The sequence below is a fragment of the Pichia membranifaciens genome (assembly GCF_001661235.1).
Source record: "Pichia membranifaciens NRRL Y-2026 unplaced genomic scaffold PICMEscaffold_5, whole genome shotgun sequence".
NCBI classification, from domain to species: domain Eukaryota; kingdom Fungi; phylum Ascomycota; class Pichiomycetes; order Pichiales; family Pichiaceae; genus Pichia; species Pichia membranifaciens.
The window spans coordinates 799,009-823,678 of record NW_017566986.1 but is presented as its reverse complement, the minus strand read 5'-3'; the positions used below and the strand labels follow the sequence as shown (position 1 = coordinate 823,678).

The following is a 24,670-nucleotide window of genomic DNA, read 5'->3' as shown; positions in this document are numbered from 1 at the left end:
TATCGAAATAGGGATTACTCACTTTGGAAATCCCGGTGCGGCGACGCTGATAAGGTTTTTTCATACCGAGGAGGGATTTCCTTTTTGGACACTCTATGTCAAACATGTACTTCGACACCTGAGGGTCATTTCTAGCCTTTCAAGTAGTTGCAAAGAAAGAAACATCCAATTATACCGTAAAACAATAATAGCTGAAATTGAGTATCGTAAAGTGACACTTGGCTTGATAAGATAAGGTGACTTTAGACTTTCGTTCTGGTACGTGTGCATATCTTAGCGAGAGCCAACAATTCTTCGCCGATTATTACTATTATCTCTTCCACATTCGTTTAAGATCTGGAATCTAGGCTGCTACTACTTATAAATATAGCTACTCTTTCTTTGTTTTTTTTATTTGTATTTGCTTATTGACAATATTCCAAAAAATAGTTTCGTGGTAGAATAGTAAAAGGTTTACAAAGCACAAGTCAGTAGATAGTTACCAATTGAGTAATGATTAGCGTTTCAAGCTCTGCAAAGAGCACCGAGAAGAATTCTGCAAATGAGAAAGGCTTATTGGGCATTATTTCGAATGAAAAGGGCTTACTGGGTATTTCGACAAATATTGATATAGTCGCAGATGAATATGATGATGTTACATATACAGAAGAAGAAGAAAAGGCAGTTGTCAAGAAAATTGACCGTATTGTTCTACCATTACTATGTTTTGTGTTTTTTTCTCAGTACCTTGATAAACAGTCATTATCATACTGCGTTGTTTTTGGCTTGAAAAAGGATCTTCACTTAACAGGTAATCAATATTCTTGGTTAACGTCCGGATTTTATCTTGCTCAGTTAGCATCACAATTTGTTTACATTTATCTATTATCCAGATTTCCAATCAAGCTTGTAACTGGTATTTCTATTATTATATGGGCAGCTGTGTGCATGTGCTTGGCTGCACCAACAAATTTTGCAGGTATGGTGACTGTGAGATGTTTTTTGGGGTTTTTTGAAGGTTGCGTTTCTCCAGCTTTTGTGATGGTCACCTCAAACTACTATAAAAAATCAGAACACGGGTTCCGTACTGCAATCTGGATTTCAATGAATGCAGTTGCTCAAATTTTATGCACTTTTTTGATTTATGGTATTGGTAAAAATACTCACCTTAGTATCGCTGTTTGGAGAATTGCTTTTATTGTTTGCGGATGTGTCACTCTTGTTGCCGGTGCTTTATTCCTTGCATTTGTTCCTTTCACCCTAAAGAATGCTTGGTTCTTTAATGATAGAGAAAGACAGATTGCTGTTAAAAGGCTTTTGAGTGAATCTGACCAAGGTGAAAAGGACCTTTGGGATTGGAGCCAAGCACGGGAATGCATTGGCGATTGGGGTACATGGTTTTCATTCTTATCTGGAATTTTAGTTACCATCACATGTGGTCCAATTATTTTCTCCAGTTTAATTATCAATGACATGGGGTATGATGTTTACAAAACCTTAGAATATGGTTCTCCCTCTGGAGGGGTTCAATTTCTGTGCATCTGGGTTGGTGTACTTTTGTTATACCTGTTCCCTAAGCAAAGATGTGTTGTGATTTCTGTTTTGATTTTGATTCCAATTGTTGGAAACATCATGCTTTTGGTAATGAGAGAAAGGGGTGGATGGGGCGTGATTGTTGGATCTTGGCTTGGATCTTGCATTACTTCATTCTACGCTATTCTTTTGAGTTTAAATGCTTCTAATATCAGAGGTAACACAAAAAAGTCGATTGTTAACAATATGTTTTATATTGGGTACAGTGTGGGCTGTGTTATCTATCCTCAATGGTGGAACTATACCAAGGATCATACATATAAAAACGGTTTGATTGTTGACATCGCTGCCTGGGCCTTCATGGAAGTAGTGATTTACATTTACCGTTTTAAATGCATCCATGAAAATAAGAGAAGAGACAACCTGTCCGAAGACGAAATTCCTCATTATCCAGAAAACATGGACTTGACCGATGTCCAAGATCTTCGTCACAGATACAGTTACTGATTTTGATATTCATATTATGTTGTGCCTAGCGCACTTTAGAGACTTTATAATTTTTTGCTTGTTTTAATAAAATTAGATTGAAAAAACTGAAATTAGCTTGAGAGTGAAGGATATTCGAAAAAAGATAAGAGTAAGAAAATATAGAAAAAAGAATATAGAAAAGATAAATGTCAAAGAATTATCAAGCTACAGGACTTTATTCCTGATGTGTTAGAAAAGATTTGTTTTCTTGGACAAACTCAGGGATGGGTTCATTCTTACTGTTGTATAAGAAGATTCCGTTTTCGAGCGCTTCACGTCTCTCGTCCCTTTTGTAGAGAAAGTATGCCAAGACCATACAAATACAAAATCCCATACTGAAACCAGCACATGTTGAGAAACCAACTAAATAACGTGGACTTGCTGTAGTTGGCCAAATCAATCTACTAATCCAAGCACTTGATTGTAAACCAATTATGTATATCGCCATCCAAGCAACAGCCCTGAGATCTGTATCCTTTCTGAAAAAATCACTAATCAACGGATTGAAAACTGAAGATTGTGACCAGGACCAGTAACCAAAACAGAACGCAAACCATTTAGCACCATATGAAACATCCCAAACTGCCAAGATTGTATTGCCAATAAAATTCAGGAGAAAGGAGATGATGACAAACAAGAATCGCTTTCCTGTCATGTCGGCACCAACACATATTATAAGGACATACAAGATACCCAATGCCGGAGGAACAGTAGATAGGTTATTGATCTCGCCAATGTTATAAGTATCCAAAGATTTTAGCCATAAAATGAAACTACCGGAAGAGGTATTGTTAGAATTGAAACCCATCATGTTTGTTAGGCCAAGAAGATAGACATGCCATGAACTAAATGCTTTTTTCCAGGTTTTGAGATCAAACAAAGCTTTTGTTTCTCTGTTCACGTCGGTTCCGTTCTTTTCCATTCTCCTTCTTGCAAGCCTAATCTCGTCATCGGTCAGGAACAACGAGTAACATTTGGCAGGGGTACCTGGAATGCAAACTAGAGCAAGGATAGCAACAGCAAACGAGAGACATCCGTCGACAATGTACATCCATCTCCAGCCTTCTAGATTGTTGATACCAGAAAGGTTTCGGAATGTTGCACCTTGTAACAAACCGGATGTCAAGACACCAAGGAATTGTCCCATATAAAAAATAGCACCTCGACGGCCGATTTCGGTAGGGAGGTACCAACTTGCTAATAGGAAATGAATGCACGGGAAATATGGTGCTTCACTTGCACCTACAAAGAATCTAATAGCTTTTAAGGCTTGGGCACTTTGAATCTTGTAAGTACCAAGGGTAAAGGCCGACCAACACAATTCTGTAAGACACAAGGCGTAAGTGATAGGGACTCTTGGTAGGAGGAAGATCCATGGAACCTGCAAAACGATAGACCCAACTGTGAAGATGACTTGGGTGTCAATAAGATCATCACCCTTCATACCCAAATCTTCTTTCATTCCCGAGACGTAGGCGTTATTCAAGTTTGAACTATCAATGTACTTGACCCAATAACCGACAAAGGAGTAGAAGGCAAGCAGGATATCTAGTTTGATCAAAAGTTTCTTTTCTGTTGCTGAGGTCCCCTCTGGATACCACTTATACCATTTGTGCTTTGAAGCTTCAACCTTTGACTCTCTATATTCAAACTCGTCAAAGAACTTCCACCAGGGTCTATCTGCTTCATCTCGCAGCTCCTTGATCTTATAAACATTTTCTCCTACTCTGTACTTCAGACAGCTGTCCTCATCGTCAGCATCATATGTAGCGACCGCAGATACTTTGTCAATCACAATTTCATCCTCCTTCTTGTCACTTTCATCTTCCTTCTTGTCACTTTCGTCTTCCTTCTTGTAACTCACCTCCTGAACAACTTCACTCTCTGAGCCTGAGTCTGTCTCCGGAAGGACGGTGTCTTCGGGAAGATATCTTTGGTGTGGGAAATACTTCCAAAAGGTAGTCATTATTATACACACTGTTTGTTCAATGTGACAAATTCTTTGATCTTTAAAAAAAGGCCAATGGAAATAACCAGTTAAACTTTGTGTCTATCGAATCAGTTTTCTGCCCTAAAGTTGCAGATAAACTAACGCTTATATAGCAATCTACGGAATCTACGTTTCTAATCTTAGTTCCTTTTTTGACATGATTCTTTCTCAATACTTTGTAATTTAACAGATTTGCAACCGCCATGGACGTTGTTGTCGGTAATTATTACTGTAACGTTGCTATAAATTGAGAACTGTGGAGTGTTCAGACAACCTGACAGGCGGGTGACATAGCCAAATCCAGATATGTGGCATCGAGATACGGAATTGTGGCTCGGCCGTCCCCCGCATTCGCTACATCTCCGAGGCCAGGAGCGGATTTGAGGATGGAGCCTTGATGTGGCTGACGCCGGAAAACAGGCCAAAGAGATCAGAAGGAAGGGAGATAAAATCGGAATAGTCAGAATAGTCATGCAATTTAAAATATTGCTGCAGTTTAAAAGGAGACAGACCTGCCTTTCAGGCTTAGCTTCCAGGCCCCCTCCTTGTTTCAAAATTAATGGTTGGCGGTCGATTGTTTTGAAGAAAATTTCGTAATTGACAAAAGTAATAATAGTAATTGCAAATGACTTCACATCAAGACGAAACAGTGCAGCAGATCAGGAAGCAGTACAATTTTCGTCCGTTTGTGGATGCTCCTGCCTCAAACGAAAAGGTTGACTTGTTGGACCTCACCGTTATCGATTTAAGCAAGTTTGACAGCGGCCCGGATGCCCGGAAAGAGTTGGCCACTTCCTTGGAGAAGGCATTGACAGAGTACGGATTTTTTAGGGTTGTTAACCACGGATTTAGTCCTGAATTTCTTGACCACATGAAGTCCGTGGCACAGTCAACTTTTGAGACGACAGATGAGGTGAAGAGCAAGTTTTTTGCAGGGGAAACGAAGATTGAAGAAGACAAGGATTTAGAGCTCGGCGTTATTCGGGGAACCGGGTTCAAGCCTAGAGGATATTGGAAGTACAGCAACGACACACCTGACAACGTTGAGTTCTATAACTTTAGACACTTCCTTCATCCAGAGATTTTTCATAATAGAATTGAGTACCCAGAGTTTGTGCAGTACCATCTTGACGATATTAGAAAATACTTTAGTGAGTTACACACAGAAGTGCAGAGAAAAGTTTTAACTTTGATGGATATTATCTTGGAGATCCCTGAAGGGACTTTGTACAATAACTTTTTCCCCGCCATCGAGAATGACACTCTCAATTCGGGAACTGGTTTTGGGCGATTCTTGCTATATCACCCCGTTGATCAAGAGTATAATAAGAAGACATCATCAACATGGATGAGAGGACATACGGATGCAGGAGCGCTCACCTTCATCTTGTCCCAATCTATTTTGTCACTACAGATCCGCTCTTATGCTGATAACCAGTGGAAGTATGTTTCCCATGTTCCAAATTCCATTATTGTTAACATTGGAGACACATTTAAGTTTTTGACTGATGGCTATTTCAAGTCCTCAATCCACAGAGTCCACACTGCTCCCGAGGACCAGAAAAACTATACTAGAAATACTGTGATTTACTTTGCTTCTCCAAAACTTGATATTTACATGGATTCTGGCTCATTAGCGTCGCCAAAGTTAAAAAGGTTGGGTTACAAGCTAGATGACGGATTGGAAAGAATCACTGTTCGCCAATGGGATGAAGCAAAGGGAAAATTCTTTAACAAAACCAGTGCAAACCGAAAGACAAACCTGACTTTGTACGGTAGGGAAAGCGTCGGTTCTTTGATTGGTGAGAACCCTATACAAGTTTGAGCATGTTAGTGGAACGCTGGATGTATCTTAATGTTACTTATTTCTCCAACTGGTATATAATGAAGTGTGCAATTTTTATTTATTTTACTTAGGAACGGAAAAAAAATATGAAATTAATTCAAAATACACATACATCACAATCAATGACACTTAACAGATCTCCGGTATTCTGAACCTTATCCTTATCATCGTAAGAGTCCCATACATTTTTTATCATTTCCCAAACCTTTTCTAAATTTCCGCTTTTCAAACGAGTCTTCAATTCACAATACAGTTTTTTCAGTCGCAGCTTATCAACTTCTTCGTGAACTGATGTACCAGCAATCAAAAAAGGAAATAACAAATAGTTATTTAGTTCCCAAGCCACCAGTTTATGGAGTCCAGACACAATCTCTTCACGTAGAAGTTTAATTTGTAGATTTGCGGTGGAGCAACCCAATATTCTTACTTTGAGAAAAACTTGTAAAGATATCTTTAGTATGTCATGAAAAAGGTTGAGGCGATTTTTTTGGTCATCGGTCAACCCTGGTATATCAAGATTGGGTTCAGTATGACAGATCTTTTCTTCCAGTACCCCACCTTTCATATTAAACCAAGAATAAAAATGTTTTTTCATGCTATCATATTTTTTGTAGATATCTGAATCCAAAAAGTATGTAAGATTGTTTCGTGATATCGATTTGTTCTCTATTATTGGATTTATAAATATTTCCTTGTATTTGTTTAATTCCTGAAGTTTGACGGCAAAAAGGTCATACAACGTGTTTACTTCTCCCATAGTAATGTAAAGATTGGAGCAGCATCTTGTCAGCGGGCCGCATCCAGCTGGAAAACCTGGGTTTTTGATTTTGCTATAGGCTGTGACCTCAATGAGTTTCTTGTATGTGTTTTTTGAAAAAAGGGGGCCAAAAACTTCTCTATTTGATAGCCTTCCAAGCTTGAAGATATCCTGATAAAAGAACCACCCCAAAACCCAGCACGCAAAAGGGTTATCCTGGAACAAGCCAAATGCTTCCTCTATTCCTAGCTGGTCAAGTAGCTTGTATATTTTTTCAAAAATCTTCCTCCACGACGCATAATCCCCTTTCGATGATGCAATTAGGGCATGACAGGTTTGTGAAACAATTACCCCTGTGATATCACTAACAAAATCTTCGCTGCTGGACAGTAAATTTGATTCAGTTAGTTCGAACAACTTAGTCGACTGTTTCAAGAATTTTTCGGCAACCGGAAGTTGGTTGATCGACAAAAGCCACCCGGCAAAGGTGTACATGACAGTTTTATTTGAATATGCAAGGGAAAGTATTAACGAATAGCATTGGTTATACTTGTTAAAGTAATCTTTCATATTGTCTGATGATGATATAATCGCCAAAGCTTGAAACTCTAGATCTAGTTCAAGAGATGACTCAAGCGCCGAAAAACTATATTTAACTTCATTTGTGGCCCCTTTCTGCTTAGAGTCAAAGAAATAGCTGTGACTTCCCAGCTCACTTGGGTTTTCTAAGTCAGTAAATATTGTGCTGTCAATTGCACCATTCATTTCAAAAGCTGGTACTAAGGCTGTTTCGTTGTGCGATTCAAAACCAGCAAGTGTTTCAAAGCTATTGGCGCAATCACGCTTTTTCATCGTTCTGCTTGTATCGCAATTTGACTTCGAATTTTTAGTATATTTGCAAATTGCATTGTTTGTGAGACATCTAGTGCATGCTGGTTTTATTTCGTCACATTTTTGCTTGCGTCTTCGGCACTCCGTGCAACTGATAAGGGATCGCCTCCCTTCATTGACAACAAACTGTAACTTCATAAGTCTTAAACATAAGAACAAAGTCCACGCAATTACTAGAATAATATAGGTGTCTACTCAATAATCAACTCCTCATGCAAGCAGGGACGGATACACCAAGGACTAATCTGCCTCTATCATTACTGCTATAAAGCTATCAGTGGGTGGCTTGGGCTACAGCCGAGTGCGGAGAAAATGAAGACCCAGAAAAAAAATCAGATTATCCAGTCATTTTCGCTAGTAAGGTTGAACATTTTTATACAAATAGTACACACAACTCCGAGCTTTTTCGGAAAAACAAGGATGGAAACCCACAAAAAAAAGTTGTAAAAACCGCTACTACTCAAGATCCAAGAATAGAAACATACATTTCATATTCGAAAGCTGATAATTTCGTAATGAGTAGCCATCTATAATATCTTCTAACCTTTGAATTAGGCTCTCCGACCATTTCTCAATATTCTGATCTTTCATGTTATTGGTGTTGGAGCTGTTACACGAATTGGAATATTCCCATATCGTGTGAGTTAGATTTGAAAGTGCATTTTTTGCATTGTTTTTAGCATAAATATCGAAATCTTCAATTTCCAATACCACACTACAGAGTTTTTCTGCAACGAGCAATTGTATTTTTCGACCTATATAGTAGGCGTCACTGACATTTGATAGCTTGGAAACAATTGACAAATTTAAGTCACCCCCAAACTTTCTGGAAATTGGCCCATCAAAAGAAATGTCGGTATCATTAGACTCTTCTAGATTTAAGTTGAGAGTGATATTGCTTTCAAGATTAGATTCATTTGAAATCAATTTCAAGTCAGCTTGGCTTTCGAGTTGTGATGTGTCATTACTAGAGACAAGTTTAGTCAAAGAGTTTGCGATGGAAACCTTATATTGATCTCGTATGGCACAACTGTCCAAATCTAGCTCTAAGTTGAATAGCAATGATCTATCATATCCGGAAGGTAGATTCTTAAGTTTGATACAGTATTCGTTGGCATTTGTTTTACAATCATCAACTTTCTGTGACTCTTGGTCACTGCCAATTGATTCAAAACTTTTTAAAGAAATACACTTCGGGAAAGAAACATATGTTTCAATTTCCCTGATGATTGTACTATGAAAACTTTCCAAGAGCGAATCTATTATCTCCTTTAGATTCATGAAATCTAAAGCAATTTGCATCTTAAACTTGTTGTCAAATGTGTAGTCATCAAAGTCACTGCGGAACCTTTGTTTTAAATACCGATTCATTGACAATATTTCATAAACTTCATATTTGAACTCATCTGCAAGAAGTATCAGATTAAAGTTCGCATCAAACGCTGTACAAAGGTATGAGATTCTTTCGTTTATTTCTTTCTGGAAATTTTTCTTTCTCTCTCTAAAAAAATCATCTTGATTCCTTTTATTTTTCTTCTTGATAACAGAATTAGTAAGTTTGGTATCTTTTAAAAGCTCACTAGAAATGCATATAATCTGATGCAAGTAGTTGTCCTTTTTGCCGCCATGGCTACTAAACCCAATGCTTGCTAGAAGCTCGATGTATTTCGTACCTTGTTCCCACATGGAGCTCGCACTTAAGTCTCCTTCTTCCCTTATTACACTTTCCGTTATCAGTCCTAACATGACTTCCCACCCACTCCATGATTTGGATATGCATCCGTAATAGTTACCAAGTGTTGACAGGTTCTTCGGGTGATTGCCTAAGAAAACCACACCGAGTTTGTCTTCAGTATGCAGTGAGCTTAAAACATTGCTAAGAATACTTTTGATAACCTCTGCGTATTCGCTGTTTTCTAATCCATAATCTTCGCTATTAACTAGGGGTATAGCTACAATCAAAACCATTGGAATTGGATCCGGGGTTAAAATTTGGCGTTTCAAAAATCCCGAAGGTAAGTCTAACCCTCGTGAGGTCAGCTTTTTCAACACTTTGATATCATTGGGAATGACATCATCATCATCTTCTTCTGAAATCAAACCCCATGCGTTCGTTGAAGTCTGAATTAACGGAATAGTATCTGCAATAGGCGCATTATTAGAGATCTTGCTCAATATGACATACCATTTGTTTCTCAAAATACTGTTATCGGAATTAAAAATGACACTTGAAAGCTTTATCGAATTCAAATTGATTATTACACTATTCCCTTTCAAATATATGGAAGATATGAACGTTTGGGAGCTCAACTCCTGATTGAGTAACAGTTGGCTGCCCTCTGAATTTAAAATTATGAGATTTGATTCGAATAAATACACCTGGCATAACTCGAATGTGCTCATTCTTAGTGTCACGTCCATCAGATCGAACAATATCAAACTGCCGACCGTGGAGAAATCTATTTTTGCATTGCTTACTTTTTGTTCAAAGTTATTGATTATATTGTTTGTTATTTTGTTTTTCCCAATTTGAGCTTTGAGTTGTTCCTTCTTGTTGAACTTGAGAGAAGTTTCAAATTTTGTGACTGAGAAATTCAAGACACATCCGATCTCCAGCTTCGATCGATTATTGATGTTGATTGAAGTGAACTCGGGCGCAAATACAGTTTTTGCTAACTCCACATCATTATTCTTGAATGGAGATGGTGATTTTTGTACTTTTATAAAAAGTGGGGAGTCATCAGAGCTTGCGATAGAAGGTAAGGCAATATCTCCTTCACGATTCCAGAAGTTCATGCCCACTTGCAGTTGAGGTGTGGTTGGAACTTCTGTCTCACTCCTGTCATCGATTCCTGAATAGTATTCCTCATCTTCGGCAGATGATAGGTTCGGAACTTTAAAATTGTCGATAGTAGCCATTATATTCGAATACCCATCACCAGGATGTAGCATTTGATCATACAGGCTTTGCATGTGGTCGTCATTGATGTTCAAAAGCACAGTTTCGTCAGTGCAGGATGTCCTGCTATCACATGAAGGGCAGGTTAGCTGATTTTCCTGCTGCCCATTTTTGTCTTCAACCGGTGCATGGGACAAAAGGGTGGGAAGGATTAACAACTCCTTCAAGCATTCGAAATGAATTATGTGGCCACACTGGAGGTCCACCATTTTCTCTCCTTCGAAGATGTTCTGCAGTGGCTGCAAACAGTAGGAACAATTGCAATCATCTCTTCCTTTCAGAGATTTCCGTTGTGCAGACAATGGAGTGCTGCGTGGTGTACTGGACTTGTACTCTCTGGGTATGCCCAAGGAGACATGCTGTGATAATGGAGTGTTTGATACCGAAGTGGAGGCTGTCCAAGTCGAGTAAGGAGTTGAACATTGGGATAAACCCGCCGTGGAAGTACCCGATACGTTCAGAGCCGCAGGGATCTTTTTGAAGCTGACCGTCTCCAGAGGCTGTCTTTCTGGCATCACCTGCTGATCTGACTTTTCGGACTTGTTTTTCTTTCCTAGACTTTGCTGTTACCAGTGGGCCAAACCACGATCCATGTCGAAATGAATGTGGTGGAGGCAAAGAGAGATGTAGCAGCAATGATAAAAGAATCGGAGGTCCAGACGGATATATGCAAGGAGGGGGAGGCTGCCCGATCACCATGGTTTCTTTATCTGTCATATCACCATGCCATTTTCCAACAGTATCTGCCACGCACCGCCATGTTTCAGGCGGGGGAGTTTCATCAAATAGTCTAGTTTTATTTCTATATACAGTTTAGGTAAAAGATACACCGACGGGCTTTTACACTTATTCCCTAGACTCCCAGATATCTTCACTACTTCCTCTTTTCAACTGCTCCACTAGCCGCTTCTTGTAAAAGTCCTGCACGTTCACCTCCTTGACGTCTTCGGTGTTGAGGGAATTTGAGAAACAGAAGTTGAGTTTTTCCGACTGCTTGTCGCAGAGCGTCAAATCGCCGTATCTGTAGTAACTACGGATCTGTCCTCCTAGCGACATGCATTGCATTAGTTCGTCTAGCGCAGTCATACATGACATTTCCTTCTGTAGTATTAGGGGAAAAACTTTAGCACGTGGTGTGCATGAAAGATGTTAGTATATCGTTTGGTGGAGAAAGAAAAGGGGCGGTTTACGCAAACGCACCGCTACATACCGGAAATTTGTGTAGTTCTAAAGATTCTGCCCTGGAGCTTGCTTTGTCTCGCAATGTGTTGGAGCCCTTCTTGCCTTCACCAATCACGTCGTTGATGATGCTCTCCATATTGCTAAGCTCGTTACCATCGTCATTAGGCGGCGTGTGAAAGTCGTCGTCTTTGGTTTCGGGCACAGTTGCCGTCGGCGTCGCTGAAGTTTCTTCCTTCTTTGACCAGAACATGTTGTGCAAGAAAAGAGTAGTGAAAGTTCTCAACTGTATCCGCTGTCTCGAATCTGCACACTTCTCATTACCTTCCTCTCTCGGGCTTGTCTACTGCAGGAAGATAGGTTCTCCTGGGTACTTTTTTTTTGCTGAGCATTCCGCGTTGGCGCGATCTATTCCGACAGAGACAGACAGACAGGCTCTTGTCAAAAAATTGGGCTTCTACATTTAGCTGTATTAACCGCTGGGATATATAGTATAATATAGAGAAAGATTTAGCGAGTGAGCCTTATTGTGAAGGTTCGGACATTGTAAAGCAGGAGGAGAGCATTGAATTTTTTAAACGTGGTTTTCGATTGATCTCATTTTTTTCTTTTGCTCATTCTATTTTGGAAGAAGGGAGGTGGACTCAGAAACTGCAGTTGTTTCGGTGGTGCCGGTTGCCGTAGCATTGGCTTCGATGTCGGCATCCGCATGGCCGGCACCAGCCTCTTCCACGGCATCTTGTGTGTTCAAGGCAATCGTCTCTCCATAGACTGTACTCATGCCAAGCTCCTTGACTGCCTGGTTCATCATACCGTAGACCTTCTCGGTCAAACCTGGTACGTCGTCCTTGGTGAGTCCGAGCGTTGGAATTGGGTCGAGGACCTTGATGTTGATTTCGCCCCTGTTGAAGTTGAAGAGCTTCATCGAGTAGAGGTTGGAGGTGTTGGAGACGATGACCGGGATGATCGGGATCTGTGCCTGGACAGCCAAGTGGAAAGCTCCCCGTTTGAACGGCAGCAGGGTAGGGGTGGAAGAGTACGACCTCGTGCCTTCTGGGAACATGAACAATCCGCCCTTGTTCTCCTTCAACTGGTCCAACGCGTTGTTCAAGGTCCGGATGGCCGACTCTCTGTTAGACCGGTCGAGGAAAAAAGTGCCAGAGGCACTCATGAACCAGCCTAGGAATGGAAGGTACTTGAGCTGCTTTTTCGCAGTGACCACACACTTAGGTGGGAATATCCTGCCCAACATGTAGATGTCCAACTCAGACTGGTGGTTCGAGATAAGGATTGCCGGTAGCTTCTCAAGCAGCTCGGGCTTGTCGATGTTAATTCTCATGCCCATGACAAAGCTGAAGATGTTGTAGTAGAACCGAGCGGTACTCCACTGCGCCAAGTTTCTTCTGCGCGTGATGGCAAAGTAGACGGAGCAGAGAACACCGTACGTGGCGCTGAGAAGCAACACGTTGAGCGCTACAATCCCCTTCGTGACGAACTTGAACTTCTTGAAGAAGTTGCCCCAAATTGACATATTCTGGTCTGACCTATTTTCAATAAACGTTTGCGCAAAGACAAAACTGGATAGGAGAAGCACGAAGCAGGTAGCAAACAACAGCTTGGATGTGTAACCGTTCTACAACGGAGCTCAGTCTCTGAAGCCACGCTGCGCCGGTCTGCCCGCCTGATGTGGGACCCGCTTTTCTGGCACTTCTTCTAGCTGTCATTTTTGGAAGCAACGGTGCTTCCTTCCCGTTTCCCTGGAGCTTGCGAGGAACTTTTTCCGTGAGGAAAATAGGTCCCGCTGGCTGACATAAGCGCCGTTGTCTACGGATATGGATGGACATTAAATGAGCTACAGAGGTCTATAACAGTGGACTAGGATTGGGGCTTGAGCATGCCATGGAGATGGCACACCAAAGAGCTCCGTGGGACTATGTACAGTGTGCATATGTGGACGCCTCCTACATCTTTCTCTCGATTCTGTTGAGCTTTCTCGCGGTCTTGGCGTTGGTCTTTGTTCTTTGACCTCTAACCGGCAAACCCATCGAGTGTCTCATACCGACATAGGAGCCGATTTCTCTCTTCATACGGATGTTAGCTCTCACTTGAGAGAGTAACTTGGAGTCTGTCGTCATTTCCGAAAGCTCCTTGGTGATCGACATGGTCTGTTGTTCCGAGAGCTGGTGCATGCGCATATCCGGGTAAAACCCGAGCTTCGAGCAGATCCGAGTGGCGGTCTGTAGCCCGACACCGTAGAAGGTTTTGGCAAGTCCAAACTGTGTGAATGGGAGTAGCGTTATGTTAGTATGTGGTTCTGTCGGTTCCATGCGGTTTCTCGTCGGCTTTTTCCTGTGTCCGTGGTACGTACGCTGATCTTGTACTTTCCCTTGACGGCTTTCCCCAAAATATGCACAACCATACTGCTTGCAATCTGTGGTGGGTAGCTTTGTGTGTTTTCTCGTCGTTCTGAGCCCCTCTGGTTGGTGCAACACATAGACATAGACATACCTTGGGGCACTGACGTTGTGCAAAATTCATGTACGCAGTACAAAGCGCTCGCCAGCTCAGGCATGCGAGAGGTGTCGCGGTCCGGGTAACCCCTCGTAAAAGGCACCAACGTAAGAAACAAACTACACAAACTATACAGACTATACAAAATATACAAACTATAAGTTCAGAACCTAGGCGTTCTGGTGCATACGGGACATTTCAATCCCGATATCCAAACGCAGGATGACCAATAGCCTCACCAACCCGACTGTAGAGACAAAGCTCGCCACCCCGATGGGGACGACCGCAAATACAATGAGGTTGTAGAGATCGACCTTTCTCTTGAGCTTATTCTTGAGGTTCTCTCCGGCAATACCGCTATTGCCTCTGGTGTTCCAGTTACCTGCACCGAAATCATCCTTTGGCCTCTCCTCTCGGTCGTCGGGCGGACCGCCCGCTCGGTCATCGTGGTCATGGTCGTCGTAGTAGACGCCGTTCAAGTTGCTGCTGCTGTCGTTGGCCGTGTTGGACCTGCTCCGGGCCAAGTCGCTGCCCAGAGCCGCCTTCGAGGTCAACCGCTCCTCGATGTCGAGGTTGTTTGAGTAGAAGCATTGAATAATGAAGAAGATGGTCAAGACACACGAGATGAAGATCCACACCGTGAGACAGAACTCATTGTCGGCGTTGTTGAACGTGTAGCCGAAAATCTCCACCACCATAACGATAATCAAGCTCATGCTCAAGATACGCACGATGACCGCCTGGATCGCGTACATCACCATCCAGCGGACCATAAGGCCGTCGAGAATGGTGTACGAGAGCAAGGCACTCACCAAGCACCATAAGGAGGCGAGAAAGAACTCGGTGGCCCTCACAGTCGTGAGGTTGCTGTACGGAATTTTGATCAGCCGGTACCACTGTGTCAAGAGGACTATGAAATTCTTCAAGATCGAGTAGATGGGGATATCTCTGCAAATGGTGACGACAATGTGCTGCCGCACGGTCAACCGTTTCAACCCATAGCTCTTCAACCTGCTTCTTTGGCGGTATAGGTCTTCCATTGCTGTCGATGCAAGCCCAAAGAGTAAGTTGCGAGACACCTTGTTGTCGTTCACCAAGTTGGAGCTCGAGTTGTTGTGCGACAATTGTATGCTGCTGTCTGTCGAGCGGTTCATCGTCCGGCTGCTGCTTGCGTTCGCACTGTTGCGACTGCGGGCTGCAGACTCGTTGCTCGTGTACTGCCTAGCCTGCACAAACGCAGGGTTGATCTCTATCTCTATCTCAGAGTCCGTCGGTGGAGGATGGTTGGCGTACTCGGAATCACAGTCTGACTCCATGTTGAGGTTGGCGATATGTCGGCGCATTCGGAACATGTCCATCTGGATCGGCATGTCTCTCGGGGTGCGGCTCATGCAGAGGGTATGAGACTGTCTCCCAGTCTGTGTTTAGTGTCCAAAGGTGGCAGCAACGCGGTGCAGGCCGAGTCAGACGAATCGGTGGCATATATAGGATTTGATTAAGCAATAAAAAGATCGGATCAGCCAGTCTAATAAAAAAACTACATGGGTGTTTTTCTGGATTAGGCAATCTTACGTAAGCGGGCTACGGCTACGGAGCATGTGTATGCCTATGATATCGAAAGCTGTCTGTATTCAGCACAGGAGACCCAGCCTACTAGGGAAAATAAACACACGAGGCAGGGTCTTCTGTTCAGAACAGGAAGTATAGAAATACGAAGGCAACGGAGATCTCCAATAACACCAGAGCCTTGCTATTTGTATAGAAGCCGCATTCACTTTATAACGCCTCCAATTGGTTGCTGATCTCGTCCAACTCCTCTTGGGCCTTCTTGAACTTGTCCTCCAACTCCTCGTACTTGGTCTCCAAGTCGGTCTTCTCCTTTTCTATGGCGTTCAGCTTGTTCTCGAGGGTCTCGACCTTGAGGTCGGACTCTCTCAACTTCGCGGTGGTCTCTTGGAGAGTCTTGTCCGACGTCTCCAACTCCTCCTCGAGCATGGCGTTCTTCTTCTGGATGTTTTCGTTCGAGGTCTGCAACTGGGTGGAGTCGCCGACAATCTTTTTGCTGTCGTCCAACTCCGACTCCAACTTCTCGTTCTGCTCCTCCAAGGTCTGGTTTCTCGTGGTCAACGACTTGATCTCGTTCTCCTTCTCGAGCAGCTCCTGCTCCAGCTCCTTGACCTTCTGCCCGGCCTCGTCGGCCTTCTCTTGCCAGGTCTCGGCGTCAAGCTTAAGCTTGTTCATTTTCTGCACACAATCATCCCCGGCGCACAGCCTGCAATGTTAGTATTCTGATCCTGCACCCTCAATTCCCCTCTTCTGAAACGTGTGCTGAAACGTGTACCTACCTCCTTTAACTTGTCCATTCTGTGGTATCTACTTGTGGTGGTTCTGATCCTTCCTGTGATGTGCAATCCGCCTTTTGTCCACTCTGATCCAACTCTCCGTCACCACCTGCACACTGCTCTCTTCCACACACCCCACCCGTATATATACACAGCGTTGCAGCGCAGTGCAGAGGGCCACCGTGTACGACGAGCCCGCACACCACCCTCTCCCTCTCTCTCTCCCTCAGATCGTCCCGCTCTGCCACCCAACACCGTTTGCCACCAGAAACGGGGAAAATGCAAATAGAAAACAATAACACAGGGGAATGCGGCAGCAGCGGCGCGTCGGGGCGTGTCGCGCAGCGGATGAGCAGACGTTGAAAAAGCAGGATGCTTGACTATATAGGGATAGAGAGGCGGGTATAGATAGAGATGTAAGGAAAATACAAAAGAGGAGGGCAGAGGCAGGTAACACGCAGAACTGTAGGGAAAACTGTAGGGATAGCTGTAGGGATAGCTGTAGGCTCGAGAGTGGTGGCTAGGACGAGGAGGGGTCTTCAGCGGCCTTGGTGCGCTTGAAGGGGTTGTTGCGGGCGTCCATGGGCTCACTGGTATGTAGAGCGTTGCTGTTTTTCATGGACGCAGCCGGGTCGAGGTCTTCAAAACAGATGTCTGCGGCGACGGAGGGGAAGTCGTGGACGGAGAGGGTAGTCCTGAGGTCGGCGTCCAAGGCACGCTTTTTGGAGATGTCGATGTTGGTGCCGTGGCCGTGGCCGTGGCTGGTGCTGGTGCTGTTGCTGTTGCTGACGCTGGCGCTGGCGGTGGTGTCCGAGTCGCTCAGCTTCAGGTTTTTGGCGAGACTGGACATGCTGGACTCGCCCATGCGGAAGGACGAGAGGTCGTCTGCGGACGACGAGATGTCCTCCGAGGACGAGGACGACGACACGCCGCCCATCTGGAGGCCGTCCTTCGGGAACGACGAGCCCAACACCTTGCCCAAGAGGTCGACGCGCTTGTTGGAGAAGGCCGTGATGTCCGGGAAGGAGATGTCGAACCGTATGATCAAGTCGCCGTACTCGGGTCTGTCGCCGTTGCCGTCTTCGGCGGGGTCGCTGTTGCCACTCGCATTGTCGCTACTCATATTGCCACCAGTATTTTCACTTTTGCTGCTGCTGCTGCTGCTGTTTTTGTGGATAGGCATGCCGTAACCCCGCAACACCTTGAACTCGTTGGCCGACTTGAGCTCGCCACACGCAATGAAGATGTCGACCTTTTTCCCGTCAATGTGCTCCAACGAGATGCGGCCGCCGCAGAGCGCTTTGACGAGCGGAACCGAGATCGTCGTGAGCAGGTTGTTTCCAAGACGCCTGTACTTCGAGGTCGAGTCGTTCGGGTCGTCCTTGAGCGTGATGACAACGTCGCCCGGAATCAAGTTGACGCCCTCGTCGGCTGCCCGCGGGAAAACAACACGGTAGCCGTCGCCGACGCCGCGGGGGCTCTTGAAGTCGAAAATGACCTTGGTGTCAATCAACTTGTTTCCGCCACACTCGTCACATATGTACTTGGCCGGAATGAATTCCCCCGTCCCCTGACACCGGGCACACGTAGACTGGGTTCGCTGGTACATCATGCCATTTCTTGCCTCGTTGATGATGTAGCCTGTTCCACAACAGTCATTGCAGGTGTAGATTTTAAGGCCTCCGCAGCCCTTGCACTTCGGACATTTGACGCGCTTGCACAAGCTCATCTTGATGTGTTTGCCGTTGTAGTAGTCTAGCAACGAGCAGCTGACGGTGTCCATTATGTCTTTCCCCTTTGCCACTGTCTTCTTACGGCTCGGTTCCTCGTTGTAGCCGTTGTTGTTGTTATTGTTGTTGTTATTGTTGTTGCTGCTGCTGCCGCCGCCGCTGTCAAACATGCCGAACGGCGCCTTGAAGCTGTTCATGAAGCTGTTTGTCCCAAAGTCGTTGAATATGTGGTTGAACATGTCGTTGGAGCTCGCAAAGTGGGAGCTCATCATGTCCTGGGCCGAGAACGCGGACGGGAAACCAGGCCGCTGGCCCTGGGTGTGGCCAAACTGATGGTGCTGCTGGTGCTGGTGCTGGTGCTGCTGCGCGTAGCTGCCTGGGCCGTGGTCGTACTGGCGGTTGTTGGTCGTGAACACGGACGTCTGCTCCTGCGGGTTCACGGCAACCTCCTCGCCGTACGTGTCGTAGAGGTACCGCTTGCTGTTGTCACTCAAGACGTCGTAGGCCTTCGACACGGCCTTGAACATCTCCGTCATCTTCTCCTTGTCCGCATCGCTCGTCGCCGGCTGTTTGTCGGGGTGGTATTTCAACGCAAGGGCCTTGTAGGCCCTCCTTATTTCTTGTTCATCCGCCTCTGTGGAAACCTCAAGTATGTCATACAACTGTCTCTCCTTGACCATAGGTATTTTCAAAGGTGTTTTTGTAGTGCAATAATAATATCTCAACACGAAAGTAGTTGCCTAACGTCTACCGGTCTGCGGCAACTATCACATAAAATGGAGGGATTTTATTTGTCTTGCTTTTCCGTCTGATCAATGTTTGGTACCACTAATCTTCAAACTGCTCTCGCTGTTCTCTGTGTTCAGAAACTGCTAGATCGCTAACTGCTTAAATAAAATGTCAAGACACGCAGCGGAGGAGGGAACAACCAACTACGTGAGGCAACAAGAAAAAAGAGCAGGACAGGACAGGAGATAAGATGGAAAAACGACCAAGGACACCAAGCCTGCTCTTTACTGCGTCGCAACGCTCGCGGCTAAGCGCTGCAGCCTGTTTTTCGCCCGCGCTTCTTCGCTGCCGTCGATTTGCGCCTTCTAGTGTTTTCCATGACTTTCTCTCTGCAAAGCGTTTCTTTTCTCCTCGCGAGCCCTCTACATTGCCTGGGGTTGGCCCACTTTACGGCACGTCAGGTGCCCCGATCCTGTGCTTGACAGAACTGCTTTCTTATGCTTTGCGGGGGGAGCTGTGGGCAGGGCCCTGAATGCTGCTGCTGACGCTCAGGTATTGTTTCTGCTGCTGTTGCCATTGCCACTGCCGCTGCCTCTGCGTTCTAGGTTACAGTACTACTACGTCATGTAACCTTGCCTGGCCCGCCATGGTCACACCCGCAGGCGTGGGAGCGCCACTCCGGGATCGTTCGAATCTTCCCGAACGGGCGAGGCAGGAGGGTGGACGGGCGGGCGCGGGGAAGCAGACGCCGCCCAGGGTTGTGCTCCGTGATCCGCGGTTTTGGGACGATCGTCTCAAAAAGCGGCCGAGGGAGACCGAGAAGATGAGAGGTGCGGTGGAGCAGGAGGAGAACGGCCAGACTGAAAAGTTGAGGATTAACAGCATGTGTGATGCTAAACTCCGCAAGCTGCAGACACAGTGGCCAGCCTGAGACTCCCCCGGCAAGCACTCTGGAAGCCACCGGCAATGTCGCTGCTATTCTGCAACCGCTTTGTGCCCAAACAGTACTCGGTGTCGTTGGCGTTGAACGACACGAAGCCCAACTACTCGGGAAATGTGTCAATCGAGCTGGTCAAAAACGACAAGTTCCACGGCGATGGCGACACGGCGGACTACTTCAGCGTGTCACTCAACACGGTGGAGGTTGTGTCGGTGTCTGCAGTGCTGCGGTGCGGTGACAAGGCCTGGAAGCTTTTGCCGACGCTGAACAAGACCGCCGAGTCGACGGAGTACTCGTGCAAAGAGCTGCCGCTGCGCCAGCTTGCCGACACAGCGTGCCTCACCCTGGAGATTAGGTTCATCGCCGTCGTGAGAAAGATCATGACCTACAGCGACGTCACGAAGGGCGTTTTCTCCACAAAGTACACAGACCCCAGCACGGGGAAGTCGGACCTGTTCCTGCTGTCCACCCACTCTCAGCCGCACTTCGCCAGATGCATCTTCCCCTGCCTCGACGATGTCAACTGCAAATGTCCCATCCAGCTCGAGCTCACCGCCGACAACAGGTTCTCCTGCATCTCCAACATGCCCGTCGAGTCCTCCGAGTACCTCTCGGAGACCTCGAACAAACTGGTGAGGTTCGCACAGTCGCCGCCAATGTCCACCTCGGTGTTCTCCTTTGCCGTGGGTAACTTTGACTTCCTGGAGCAAACCGTTCGGATGCCTGTGTCCAAATGCGATTTCCCGATCCGCGTGTACACGATGGTCGGAGAGTCCCAGAGAGCGCAGTACGCCCTCTCGACCGTAGCCGCTGCAGTTGGAGTGCTAGAGCAGAAGTTCAACGTCAAGTACCCATTGCCCAAGCTGGACATTGTGGCCCTCCCGTTTTTGTCCGATGGCGGGGTTGAGAACTGGTCCATGATCCAGGTAATTAACGACCACATCCTCCTACCCGACTGGAAGGTCACCGACGCTCACCTGGCGAAGATACACAGGACCATCAGGGACGTCCTGGTTCATGAAATCGTACACATGTACGTCGGTAACTACGTTTCTTTTGACAGCTACGACCATACCTGGATGAACGAGAGCTTTGCTACCTTTATGTCCAACACCATCATCAACTCCGTTTTTGATAATACCACTTGGTTCAACTTCCTGAACTCCGATCTCCAGCAGCTGAAGGTGAGAAATATGTCTGCAGATTCTGCCCCTATATTCACAGCCAACGTCGCCACCTCCAGAATCCACGATACTTTCTCTAGAAACTCATACGAAAAGGGGATTTTTGTGATGAGGTCGCTAGCTTCGTTATTTGTTGAGAATGATGACCAGCTTAACCAGCAAAACTACGACGTTTTCTTTGGAATGGTCGGGGATTTCATCAAAAAGAATGAGTTCGGGAACTTCAAACCAGTCGATCTCTGGAATTTCCTTAAGGCGCACAAATCCAACAGGTTCGGCTATGATATTCCAACAATTATGAACTCTTGGATTAGAACCTCAGGTTTCCCTATCTTGACTGTCACCAAACAAGATGATGGCTCTTACAAGATAGAGCAACATCATTGCCTAGATGAAGCTGATGCCGATATCGAAGATGTTCCGTTCCAAATCCCCTTGCTTATCAAGAAATCAGATGGTACGTTGGGCAGACAATTGATGACGGATAGGTCCCTAGTGATCTCCGCTGAAGATTTATCTGATGACTTCTTTTTTCTGAATGCAAATGACTCCTTCATCGCTACTGTGATCTACCCTGAAGCCACCACCAAAGAAATTGCTTCTAAATTCCATGTTCTTAACAATGTTGAACAAATGCAATACTTTAAGAATTTCTCCTCTGTAATAGGCACTCACTACCAAAGCAATGAAAGCATCACCTCATTCTTCACGGCAATCAAATATATCAAAAAGGTCAGTAGGCCAGACCATGCAGCAATGACTTTTGCGCTTTCTGTGCTGTCCAATATCTACAAATCAATCAATACGTTAGCGTGCTTCAATGACGCAGCTTTTTACAAAAAACTTGATACCTTCATCAATGATTTGTCAAACAAGTATGTGGCTCAGCTCTATTGGGATAACGTTGACTGGAAAGTTTTGGGTACCGAAGAGCTTCGTTTAAGAAATGCAATTTTGTCATTGAAGTACGATAACCCAGCTACTCAAGTCGTTGGTAAAACACTGTTCAAGAAAGTTTTACACGGTCCAAAAGAGTCTGTTCCTGCTGAACTTTTGACAACTGTGTTTGCTATTGCTGCTCAGTCTTCCAATTTGAAAGAGTACAAAGAGATTAGTAAATTGGTCCGTAATCCAGGTTTGGTTGTTAATAACGTTTTCCCAAGCGTGCCAAACGATGTTCAAACTGCCGCTATCAACTCCCTAGGCTGTATGCGTGATCCTGAGTTGAGATACAAAACCCTAAATTTTGTTGCTACCAATCCTGATGTGAAAATGATCGAGTTAGCACTACTGGGTTTCAGATTTCAGATGTCAGCATACGGAGAGTTGTGGAAATGGTATCTTCAACATTACACCGTCTGGTACAGTAAATATGCTAGAGACAACAAATCATATCAAGGCCTGTTCTTTAAACATGTGAGTGAACTTGCTTTGGAGTGTGCCTACTATTCTCCTCAATTGAGTAAAGAAGTTGAAAATTTCGTTGCAAGCAAAAATGATGATGTAAAAACCTGGTTTGAAGAGGCTAAAGCGAAGTTGGATAGCATTAGGTTGCTGAGTGAAGCTAATCAAGATCTCAAGTTAATGTTGTAATTTATTAACATTTGTACATAGAATAAATAACTTATAGACGTTTTTTTTCCTTTTTTTTCAGGCTTACCGTACTCTATAGAGTGATATAAAGCGTCTAATTCTTACGAGCATTATGCGACTCGAAGAATAATGCATTATCTTCACCATACACAGAAGCAATGCATTCCCTTAATCCGATCCAGGCTTCATTTCCTTCTCCCTTGTTTGACTTATCAGTACCCAGTTTCAATGCAATTTTTGCAGATAACACTCTGCGAAGATACAGTTCTAGCATGTATCTAATCAAAAAGAAATAATTTTCTGCCAGATCTGGGTCCTTCTTTGCTATATAACGGTATGCGCTGTCCCAATTCAATAACCGTTTTGAGGCAACCTCATTTTTGACCTGATTGTACAGCTCGTTACCAGTTGCAATACTCAAATCACCACAATCACTAATTCGTTTCCTGTTTGGATTTTCCTCCTCAATAATAGTTTTTCCTGCAGCATTCTCCAACAGTTCGGTGCCATACTTCGAGAAGTATTCCTCTTTCTTCGAAGCGGAGAGTTCCCGCTGCAAATGGAAACTTGCATTTTCTGACCCAGTGTCATATGGGAGAGCGCTTCTTCTCTTCAAAATACTGTTCCTCTTTGCCGTCTTCAGTGGGTAACTTCGCTGGCTCGAAGTTGTTCCCTCAGGGTGATATGTCAGTTTTGAACGACGTGCATACAGTGCAGATGTGGAAACGGAATCTGCACCCGATCCTGATGAGCCTCCCTTGTTTTCGGAGCCAGGTTGCGTACGGGAAGATGTCGTTTGTGCTTTACTTGATAGCTTTGTCTCCTTGCTATCACCTGTTGTTGTTGCTTCGGAGTCCTTCTTCCGATGTTTATAGAAATCAAGCGATGTGTTCAAATATTCTACCATTGTCATATCTGTCGGCTGATACGACAATACGGCCGGAGCAGAATTTCTTTTGATATTTCGTGCCTGGTCCATTTCCTCCTTTAACAATTTAGAAGAACCCATTATAGGTAGAGAATTGTATTTGTTTTTCCTCGTTCTTCTTGTCAACTCTGCTTCATTATCAGTGTTATTTTTGGTATCAATATGGGCTTTTAAAATTTGATAGTGAATGGCCGGATCCTTCTTGATCAGGTTCAATGTCGTGGTGAAATACTGGACCATATAGGACGGATTCTCCAGTAGACTTTTTGAGGGATACATGTCAAATGCAGGCTCTATTTGTCTACTGTTCTGGAACTTTGCGGCCTTTTTCAAGGACTTTGGTGAAGATGCACTGTGGGAGAGTCTGAAATAACTGGGTTTTTTGTATGAGTTTTTGCGGACGACAGTGAATTCCTTTTTCAGATTTGCTTTCGAAAACCTGCCATGACCAGGGCTTTTCAAGTTTGATAACGGTTGCTCCTTGAGTTCATTTTCGGTTAATTTTGTAAGGCTTTTACGCTTTCCGGGATTTTTGGAATTGGCACTTGACTGAAAAATAAAGTCACCGCTTGCAATTCGATGGTGTGCATCTGAAGTATAGACACTGTAGTTCGACGAGCTTGACCTGGTGTCCTTATTAAAGTACTGGATTGGCGGTTGCTGAATTACCTCCGTCGCCATATTTGGTTAATCACAGTACTTTCCATATAGCCGGATAAGCTTGACTTGTTGGATGAACAAAAGAAGGCTGGTAAACAGAAACTTCCAACCCTTGTCAACAAAATTCGACGGAGCTCAAAACTACATCTTTCCTGTGCAAAATACCGGTACCATTAGAACCTCGGGCATCGAAAAATAACCCGAGAACCTCAACAAGTAGTGGCTGGTAACTCTCTCCTTCCTAAACAGGAAATCATATGGTCTGCATGCACAACATCGCAGCCGTTTCCTAATGTAACACTTGATTCCAGCCTCTGTGTTACGTAATCTTAAAGCTTTTTTTTTTTCCAAAGCTGAAAACGCGCCGATCGGTCCAACGGGATGTTTCACA

General features: G+C 44.7%; 11 protein-coding genes across 11 annotated transcripts; 3 read left to right on the top strand and 8 right to left on the bottom strand.

Annotated features, from left to right (window-relative positions):
- Positions 1–32: 32 nt before the first annotated feature.
- Positions 33–349, bottom strand: PICMEDRAFT_17725 (hypothetical protein). The gene has a single exon (XM_019161710.1). It carries the CDS (start codon positions 268–270, stop codon positions 94–96), a length of 177 nt encoding a protein of 58 aa, XP_019016342.1. The 5' UTR covers positions 271–349; the 3' UTR covers positions 33–93.
- Positions 350–492: 143 nt separating this feature from the next.
- On the top strand, positions 493–2,019 carry PICMEDRAFT_60022 (hypothetical protein; the record flags this gene model as incomplete). Its single annotated transcript, XM_019163409.1, has 2 exons — positions 493–589; positions 614–2,019. 2 exons carry the CDS (start codon positions 493–495, stop codon positions 2,017–2,019), a joined length of 1,503 nt encoding a protein of 500 aa, XP_019016341.1.
- Positions 2,020–2,215: 196 nt separating this feature from the next.
- On the bottom strand, positions 2,216–4,006 carry PICMEDRAFT_69178 (hypothetical protein; the record flags this gene model as incomplete). The annotated part of the gene is made up of 2 exons (XM_019163512.1): positions 2,216–3,745; positions 3,767–4,006. The coding sequence occupies 2 exons, from the start codon at positions 4,004–4,006 to the stop codon at positions 2,216–2,218; spliced, it is 1,770 nt and encodes a 589-aa protein (XP_019016340.1).
- A 649-nt stretch (positions 4,007–4,655) lies between these two features.
- Positions 4,656–5,855, top strand: PICMEDRAFT_73999 (hypothetical protein; the record flags this gene model as incomplete). The annotated part of the gene is made up of 1 exon (XM_019164642.1): positions 4,656–5,855. The coding sequence occupies one exon, from the start codon at positions 4,656–4,658 to the stop codon at positions 5,853–5,855; it is 1,200 nt and encodes a 399-aa protein (XP_019016339.1).
- On the bottom strand, positions 5,725–7,744 carry PICMEDRAFT_17722 (hypothetical protein). The gene has a single exon (XM_019161708.1). The coding sequence runs from the start codon at positions 7,483–7,485 to the stop codon at positions 5,974–5,976; it is 1,512 nt and encodes a 503-aa protein (XP_019016338.1). The 5' UTR covers positions 7,486–7,744; the 3' UTR covers positions 5,725–5,973.
- Positions 7,745–7,868: 124 nt separating this feature from the next.
- Positions 7,869–11,126, bottom strand: PICMEDRAFT_17721 (hypothetical protein). The gene has a single exon (XM_019161706.1). It carries the CDS (start codon positions 10,996–10,998, stop codon positions 7,981–7,983), a length of 3,018 nt encoding a protein of 1,005 aa, XP_019016337.1. The 5' UTR covers positions 10,999–11,126; the 3' UTR covers positions 7,869–7,980.
- A 37-nt stretch (positions 11,127–11,163) lies between these two features.
- On the bottom strand, positions 11,164–12,098 carry PICMEDRAFT_168427 (hypothetical protein). The gene is made up of 2 exons (XM_019161358.1): positions 11,694–12,098; positions 11,164–11,584 (listed from the first exon to the last, which is right to left on the bottom strand). Exons 1-2 carry the CDS (start codon positions 11,913–11,915, stop codon positions 11,330–11,332), a joined length of 477 nt encoding a protein of 158 aa, XP_019016336.1. The 5' UTR covers positions 11,916–12,098; the 3' UTR covers positions 11,164–11,329.
- On the bottom strand, positions 12,099–13,452 carry PICMEDRAFT_168426 (hypothetical protein). Its single transcript, XM_019161357.1, has one exon. It carries the CDS (start codon positions 13,191–13,193, stop codon positions 12,282–12,284), a length of 912 nt encoding a protein of 303 aa, XP_019016335.1. The 5' UTR covers positions 13,194–13,452; the 3' UTR covers positions 12,099–12,281.
- Positions 13,453–13,486: 34 nt separating this feature from the next.
- PICMEDRAFT_45499 (hypothetical protein) lies at positions 13,487–19,006 on the bottom strand. The gene is made up of 7 exons (XM_019163122.1): positions 18,666–19,006; positions 17,659–18,446; positions 17,409–17,595; positions 15,987–16,445; positions 14,729–15,547; positions 14,401–14,539; positions 13,487–13,938 (listed from the first exon to the last, which is right to left on the bottom strand). Exons 1-7 carry the CDS (start codon positions 18,923–18,925, stop codon positions 13,624–13,626), a joined length of 2,967 nt encoding a protein of 988 aa, XP_019016334.1. The 5' UTR covers positions 18,926–19,006; the 3' UTR covers positions 13,487–13,623.
- Positions 19,007–19,940: 934 nt separating this feature from the next.
- On the top strand, positions 19,941–22,691 carry PICMEDRAFT_73994 (hypothetical protein; the record flags this gene model as incomplete). The annotated part of the gene is made up of 1 exon (XM_019164641.1): positions 19,941–22,691. The coding sequence occupies one exon, from the start codon at positions 19,941–19,943 to the stop codon at positions 22,689–22,691; it is 2,751 nt and encodes a 916-aa protein (XP_019016333.1).
- A 94-nt stretch (positions 22,692–22,785) lies between these two features.
- Positions 22,786–24,300, bottom strand: PICMEDRAFT_12952 (hypothetical protein; the record flags this gene model as incomplete). The annotated part of the gene is made up of 1 exon (XM_019159991.1): positions 22,786–24,300. The coding sequence occupies one exon, from the start codon at positions 24,298–24,300 to the stop codon at positions 22,786–22,788; it is 1,515 nt and encodes a 504-aa protein (XP_019016332.1).
- Positions 24,301–24,670: the final 370 nt, after the last annotated feature.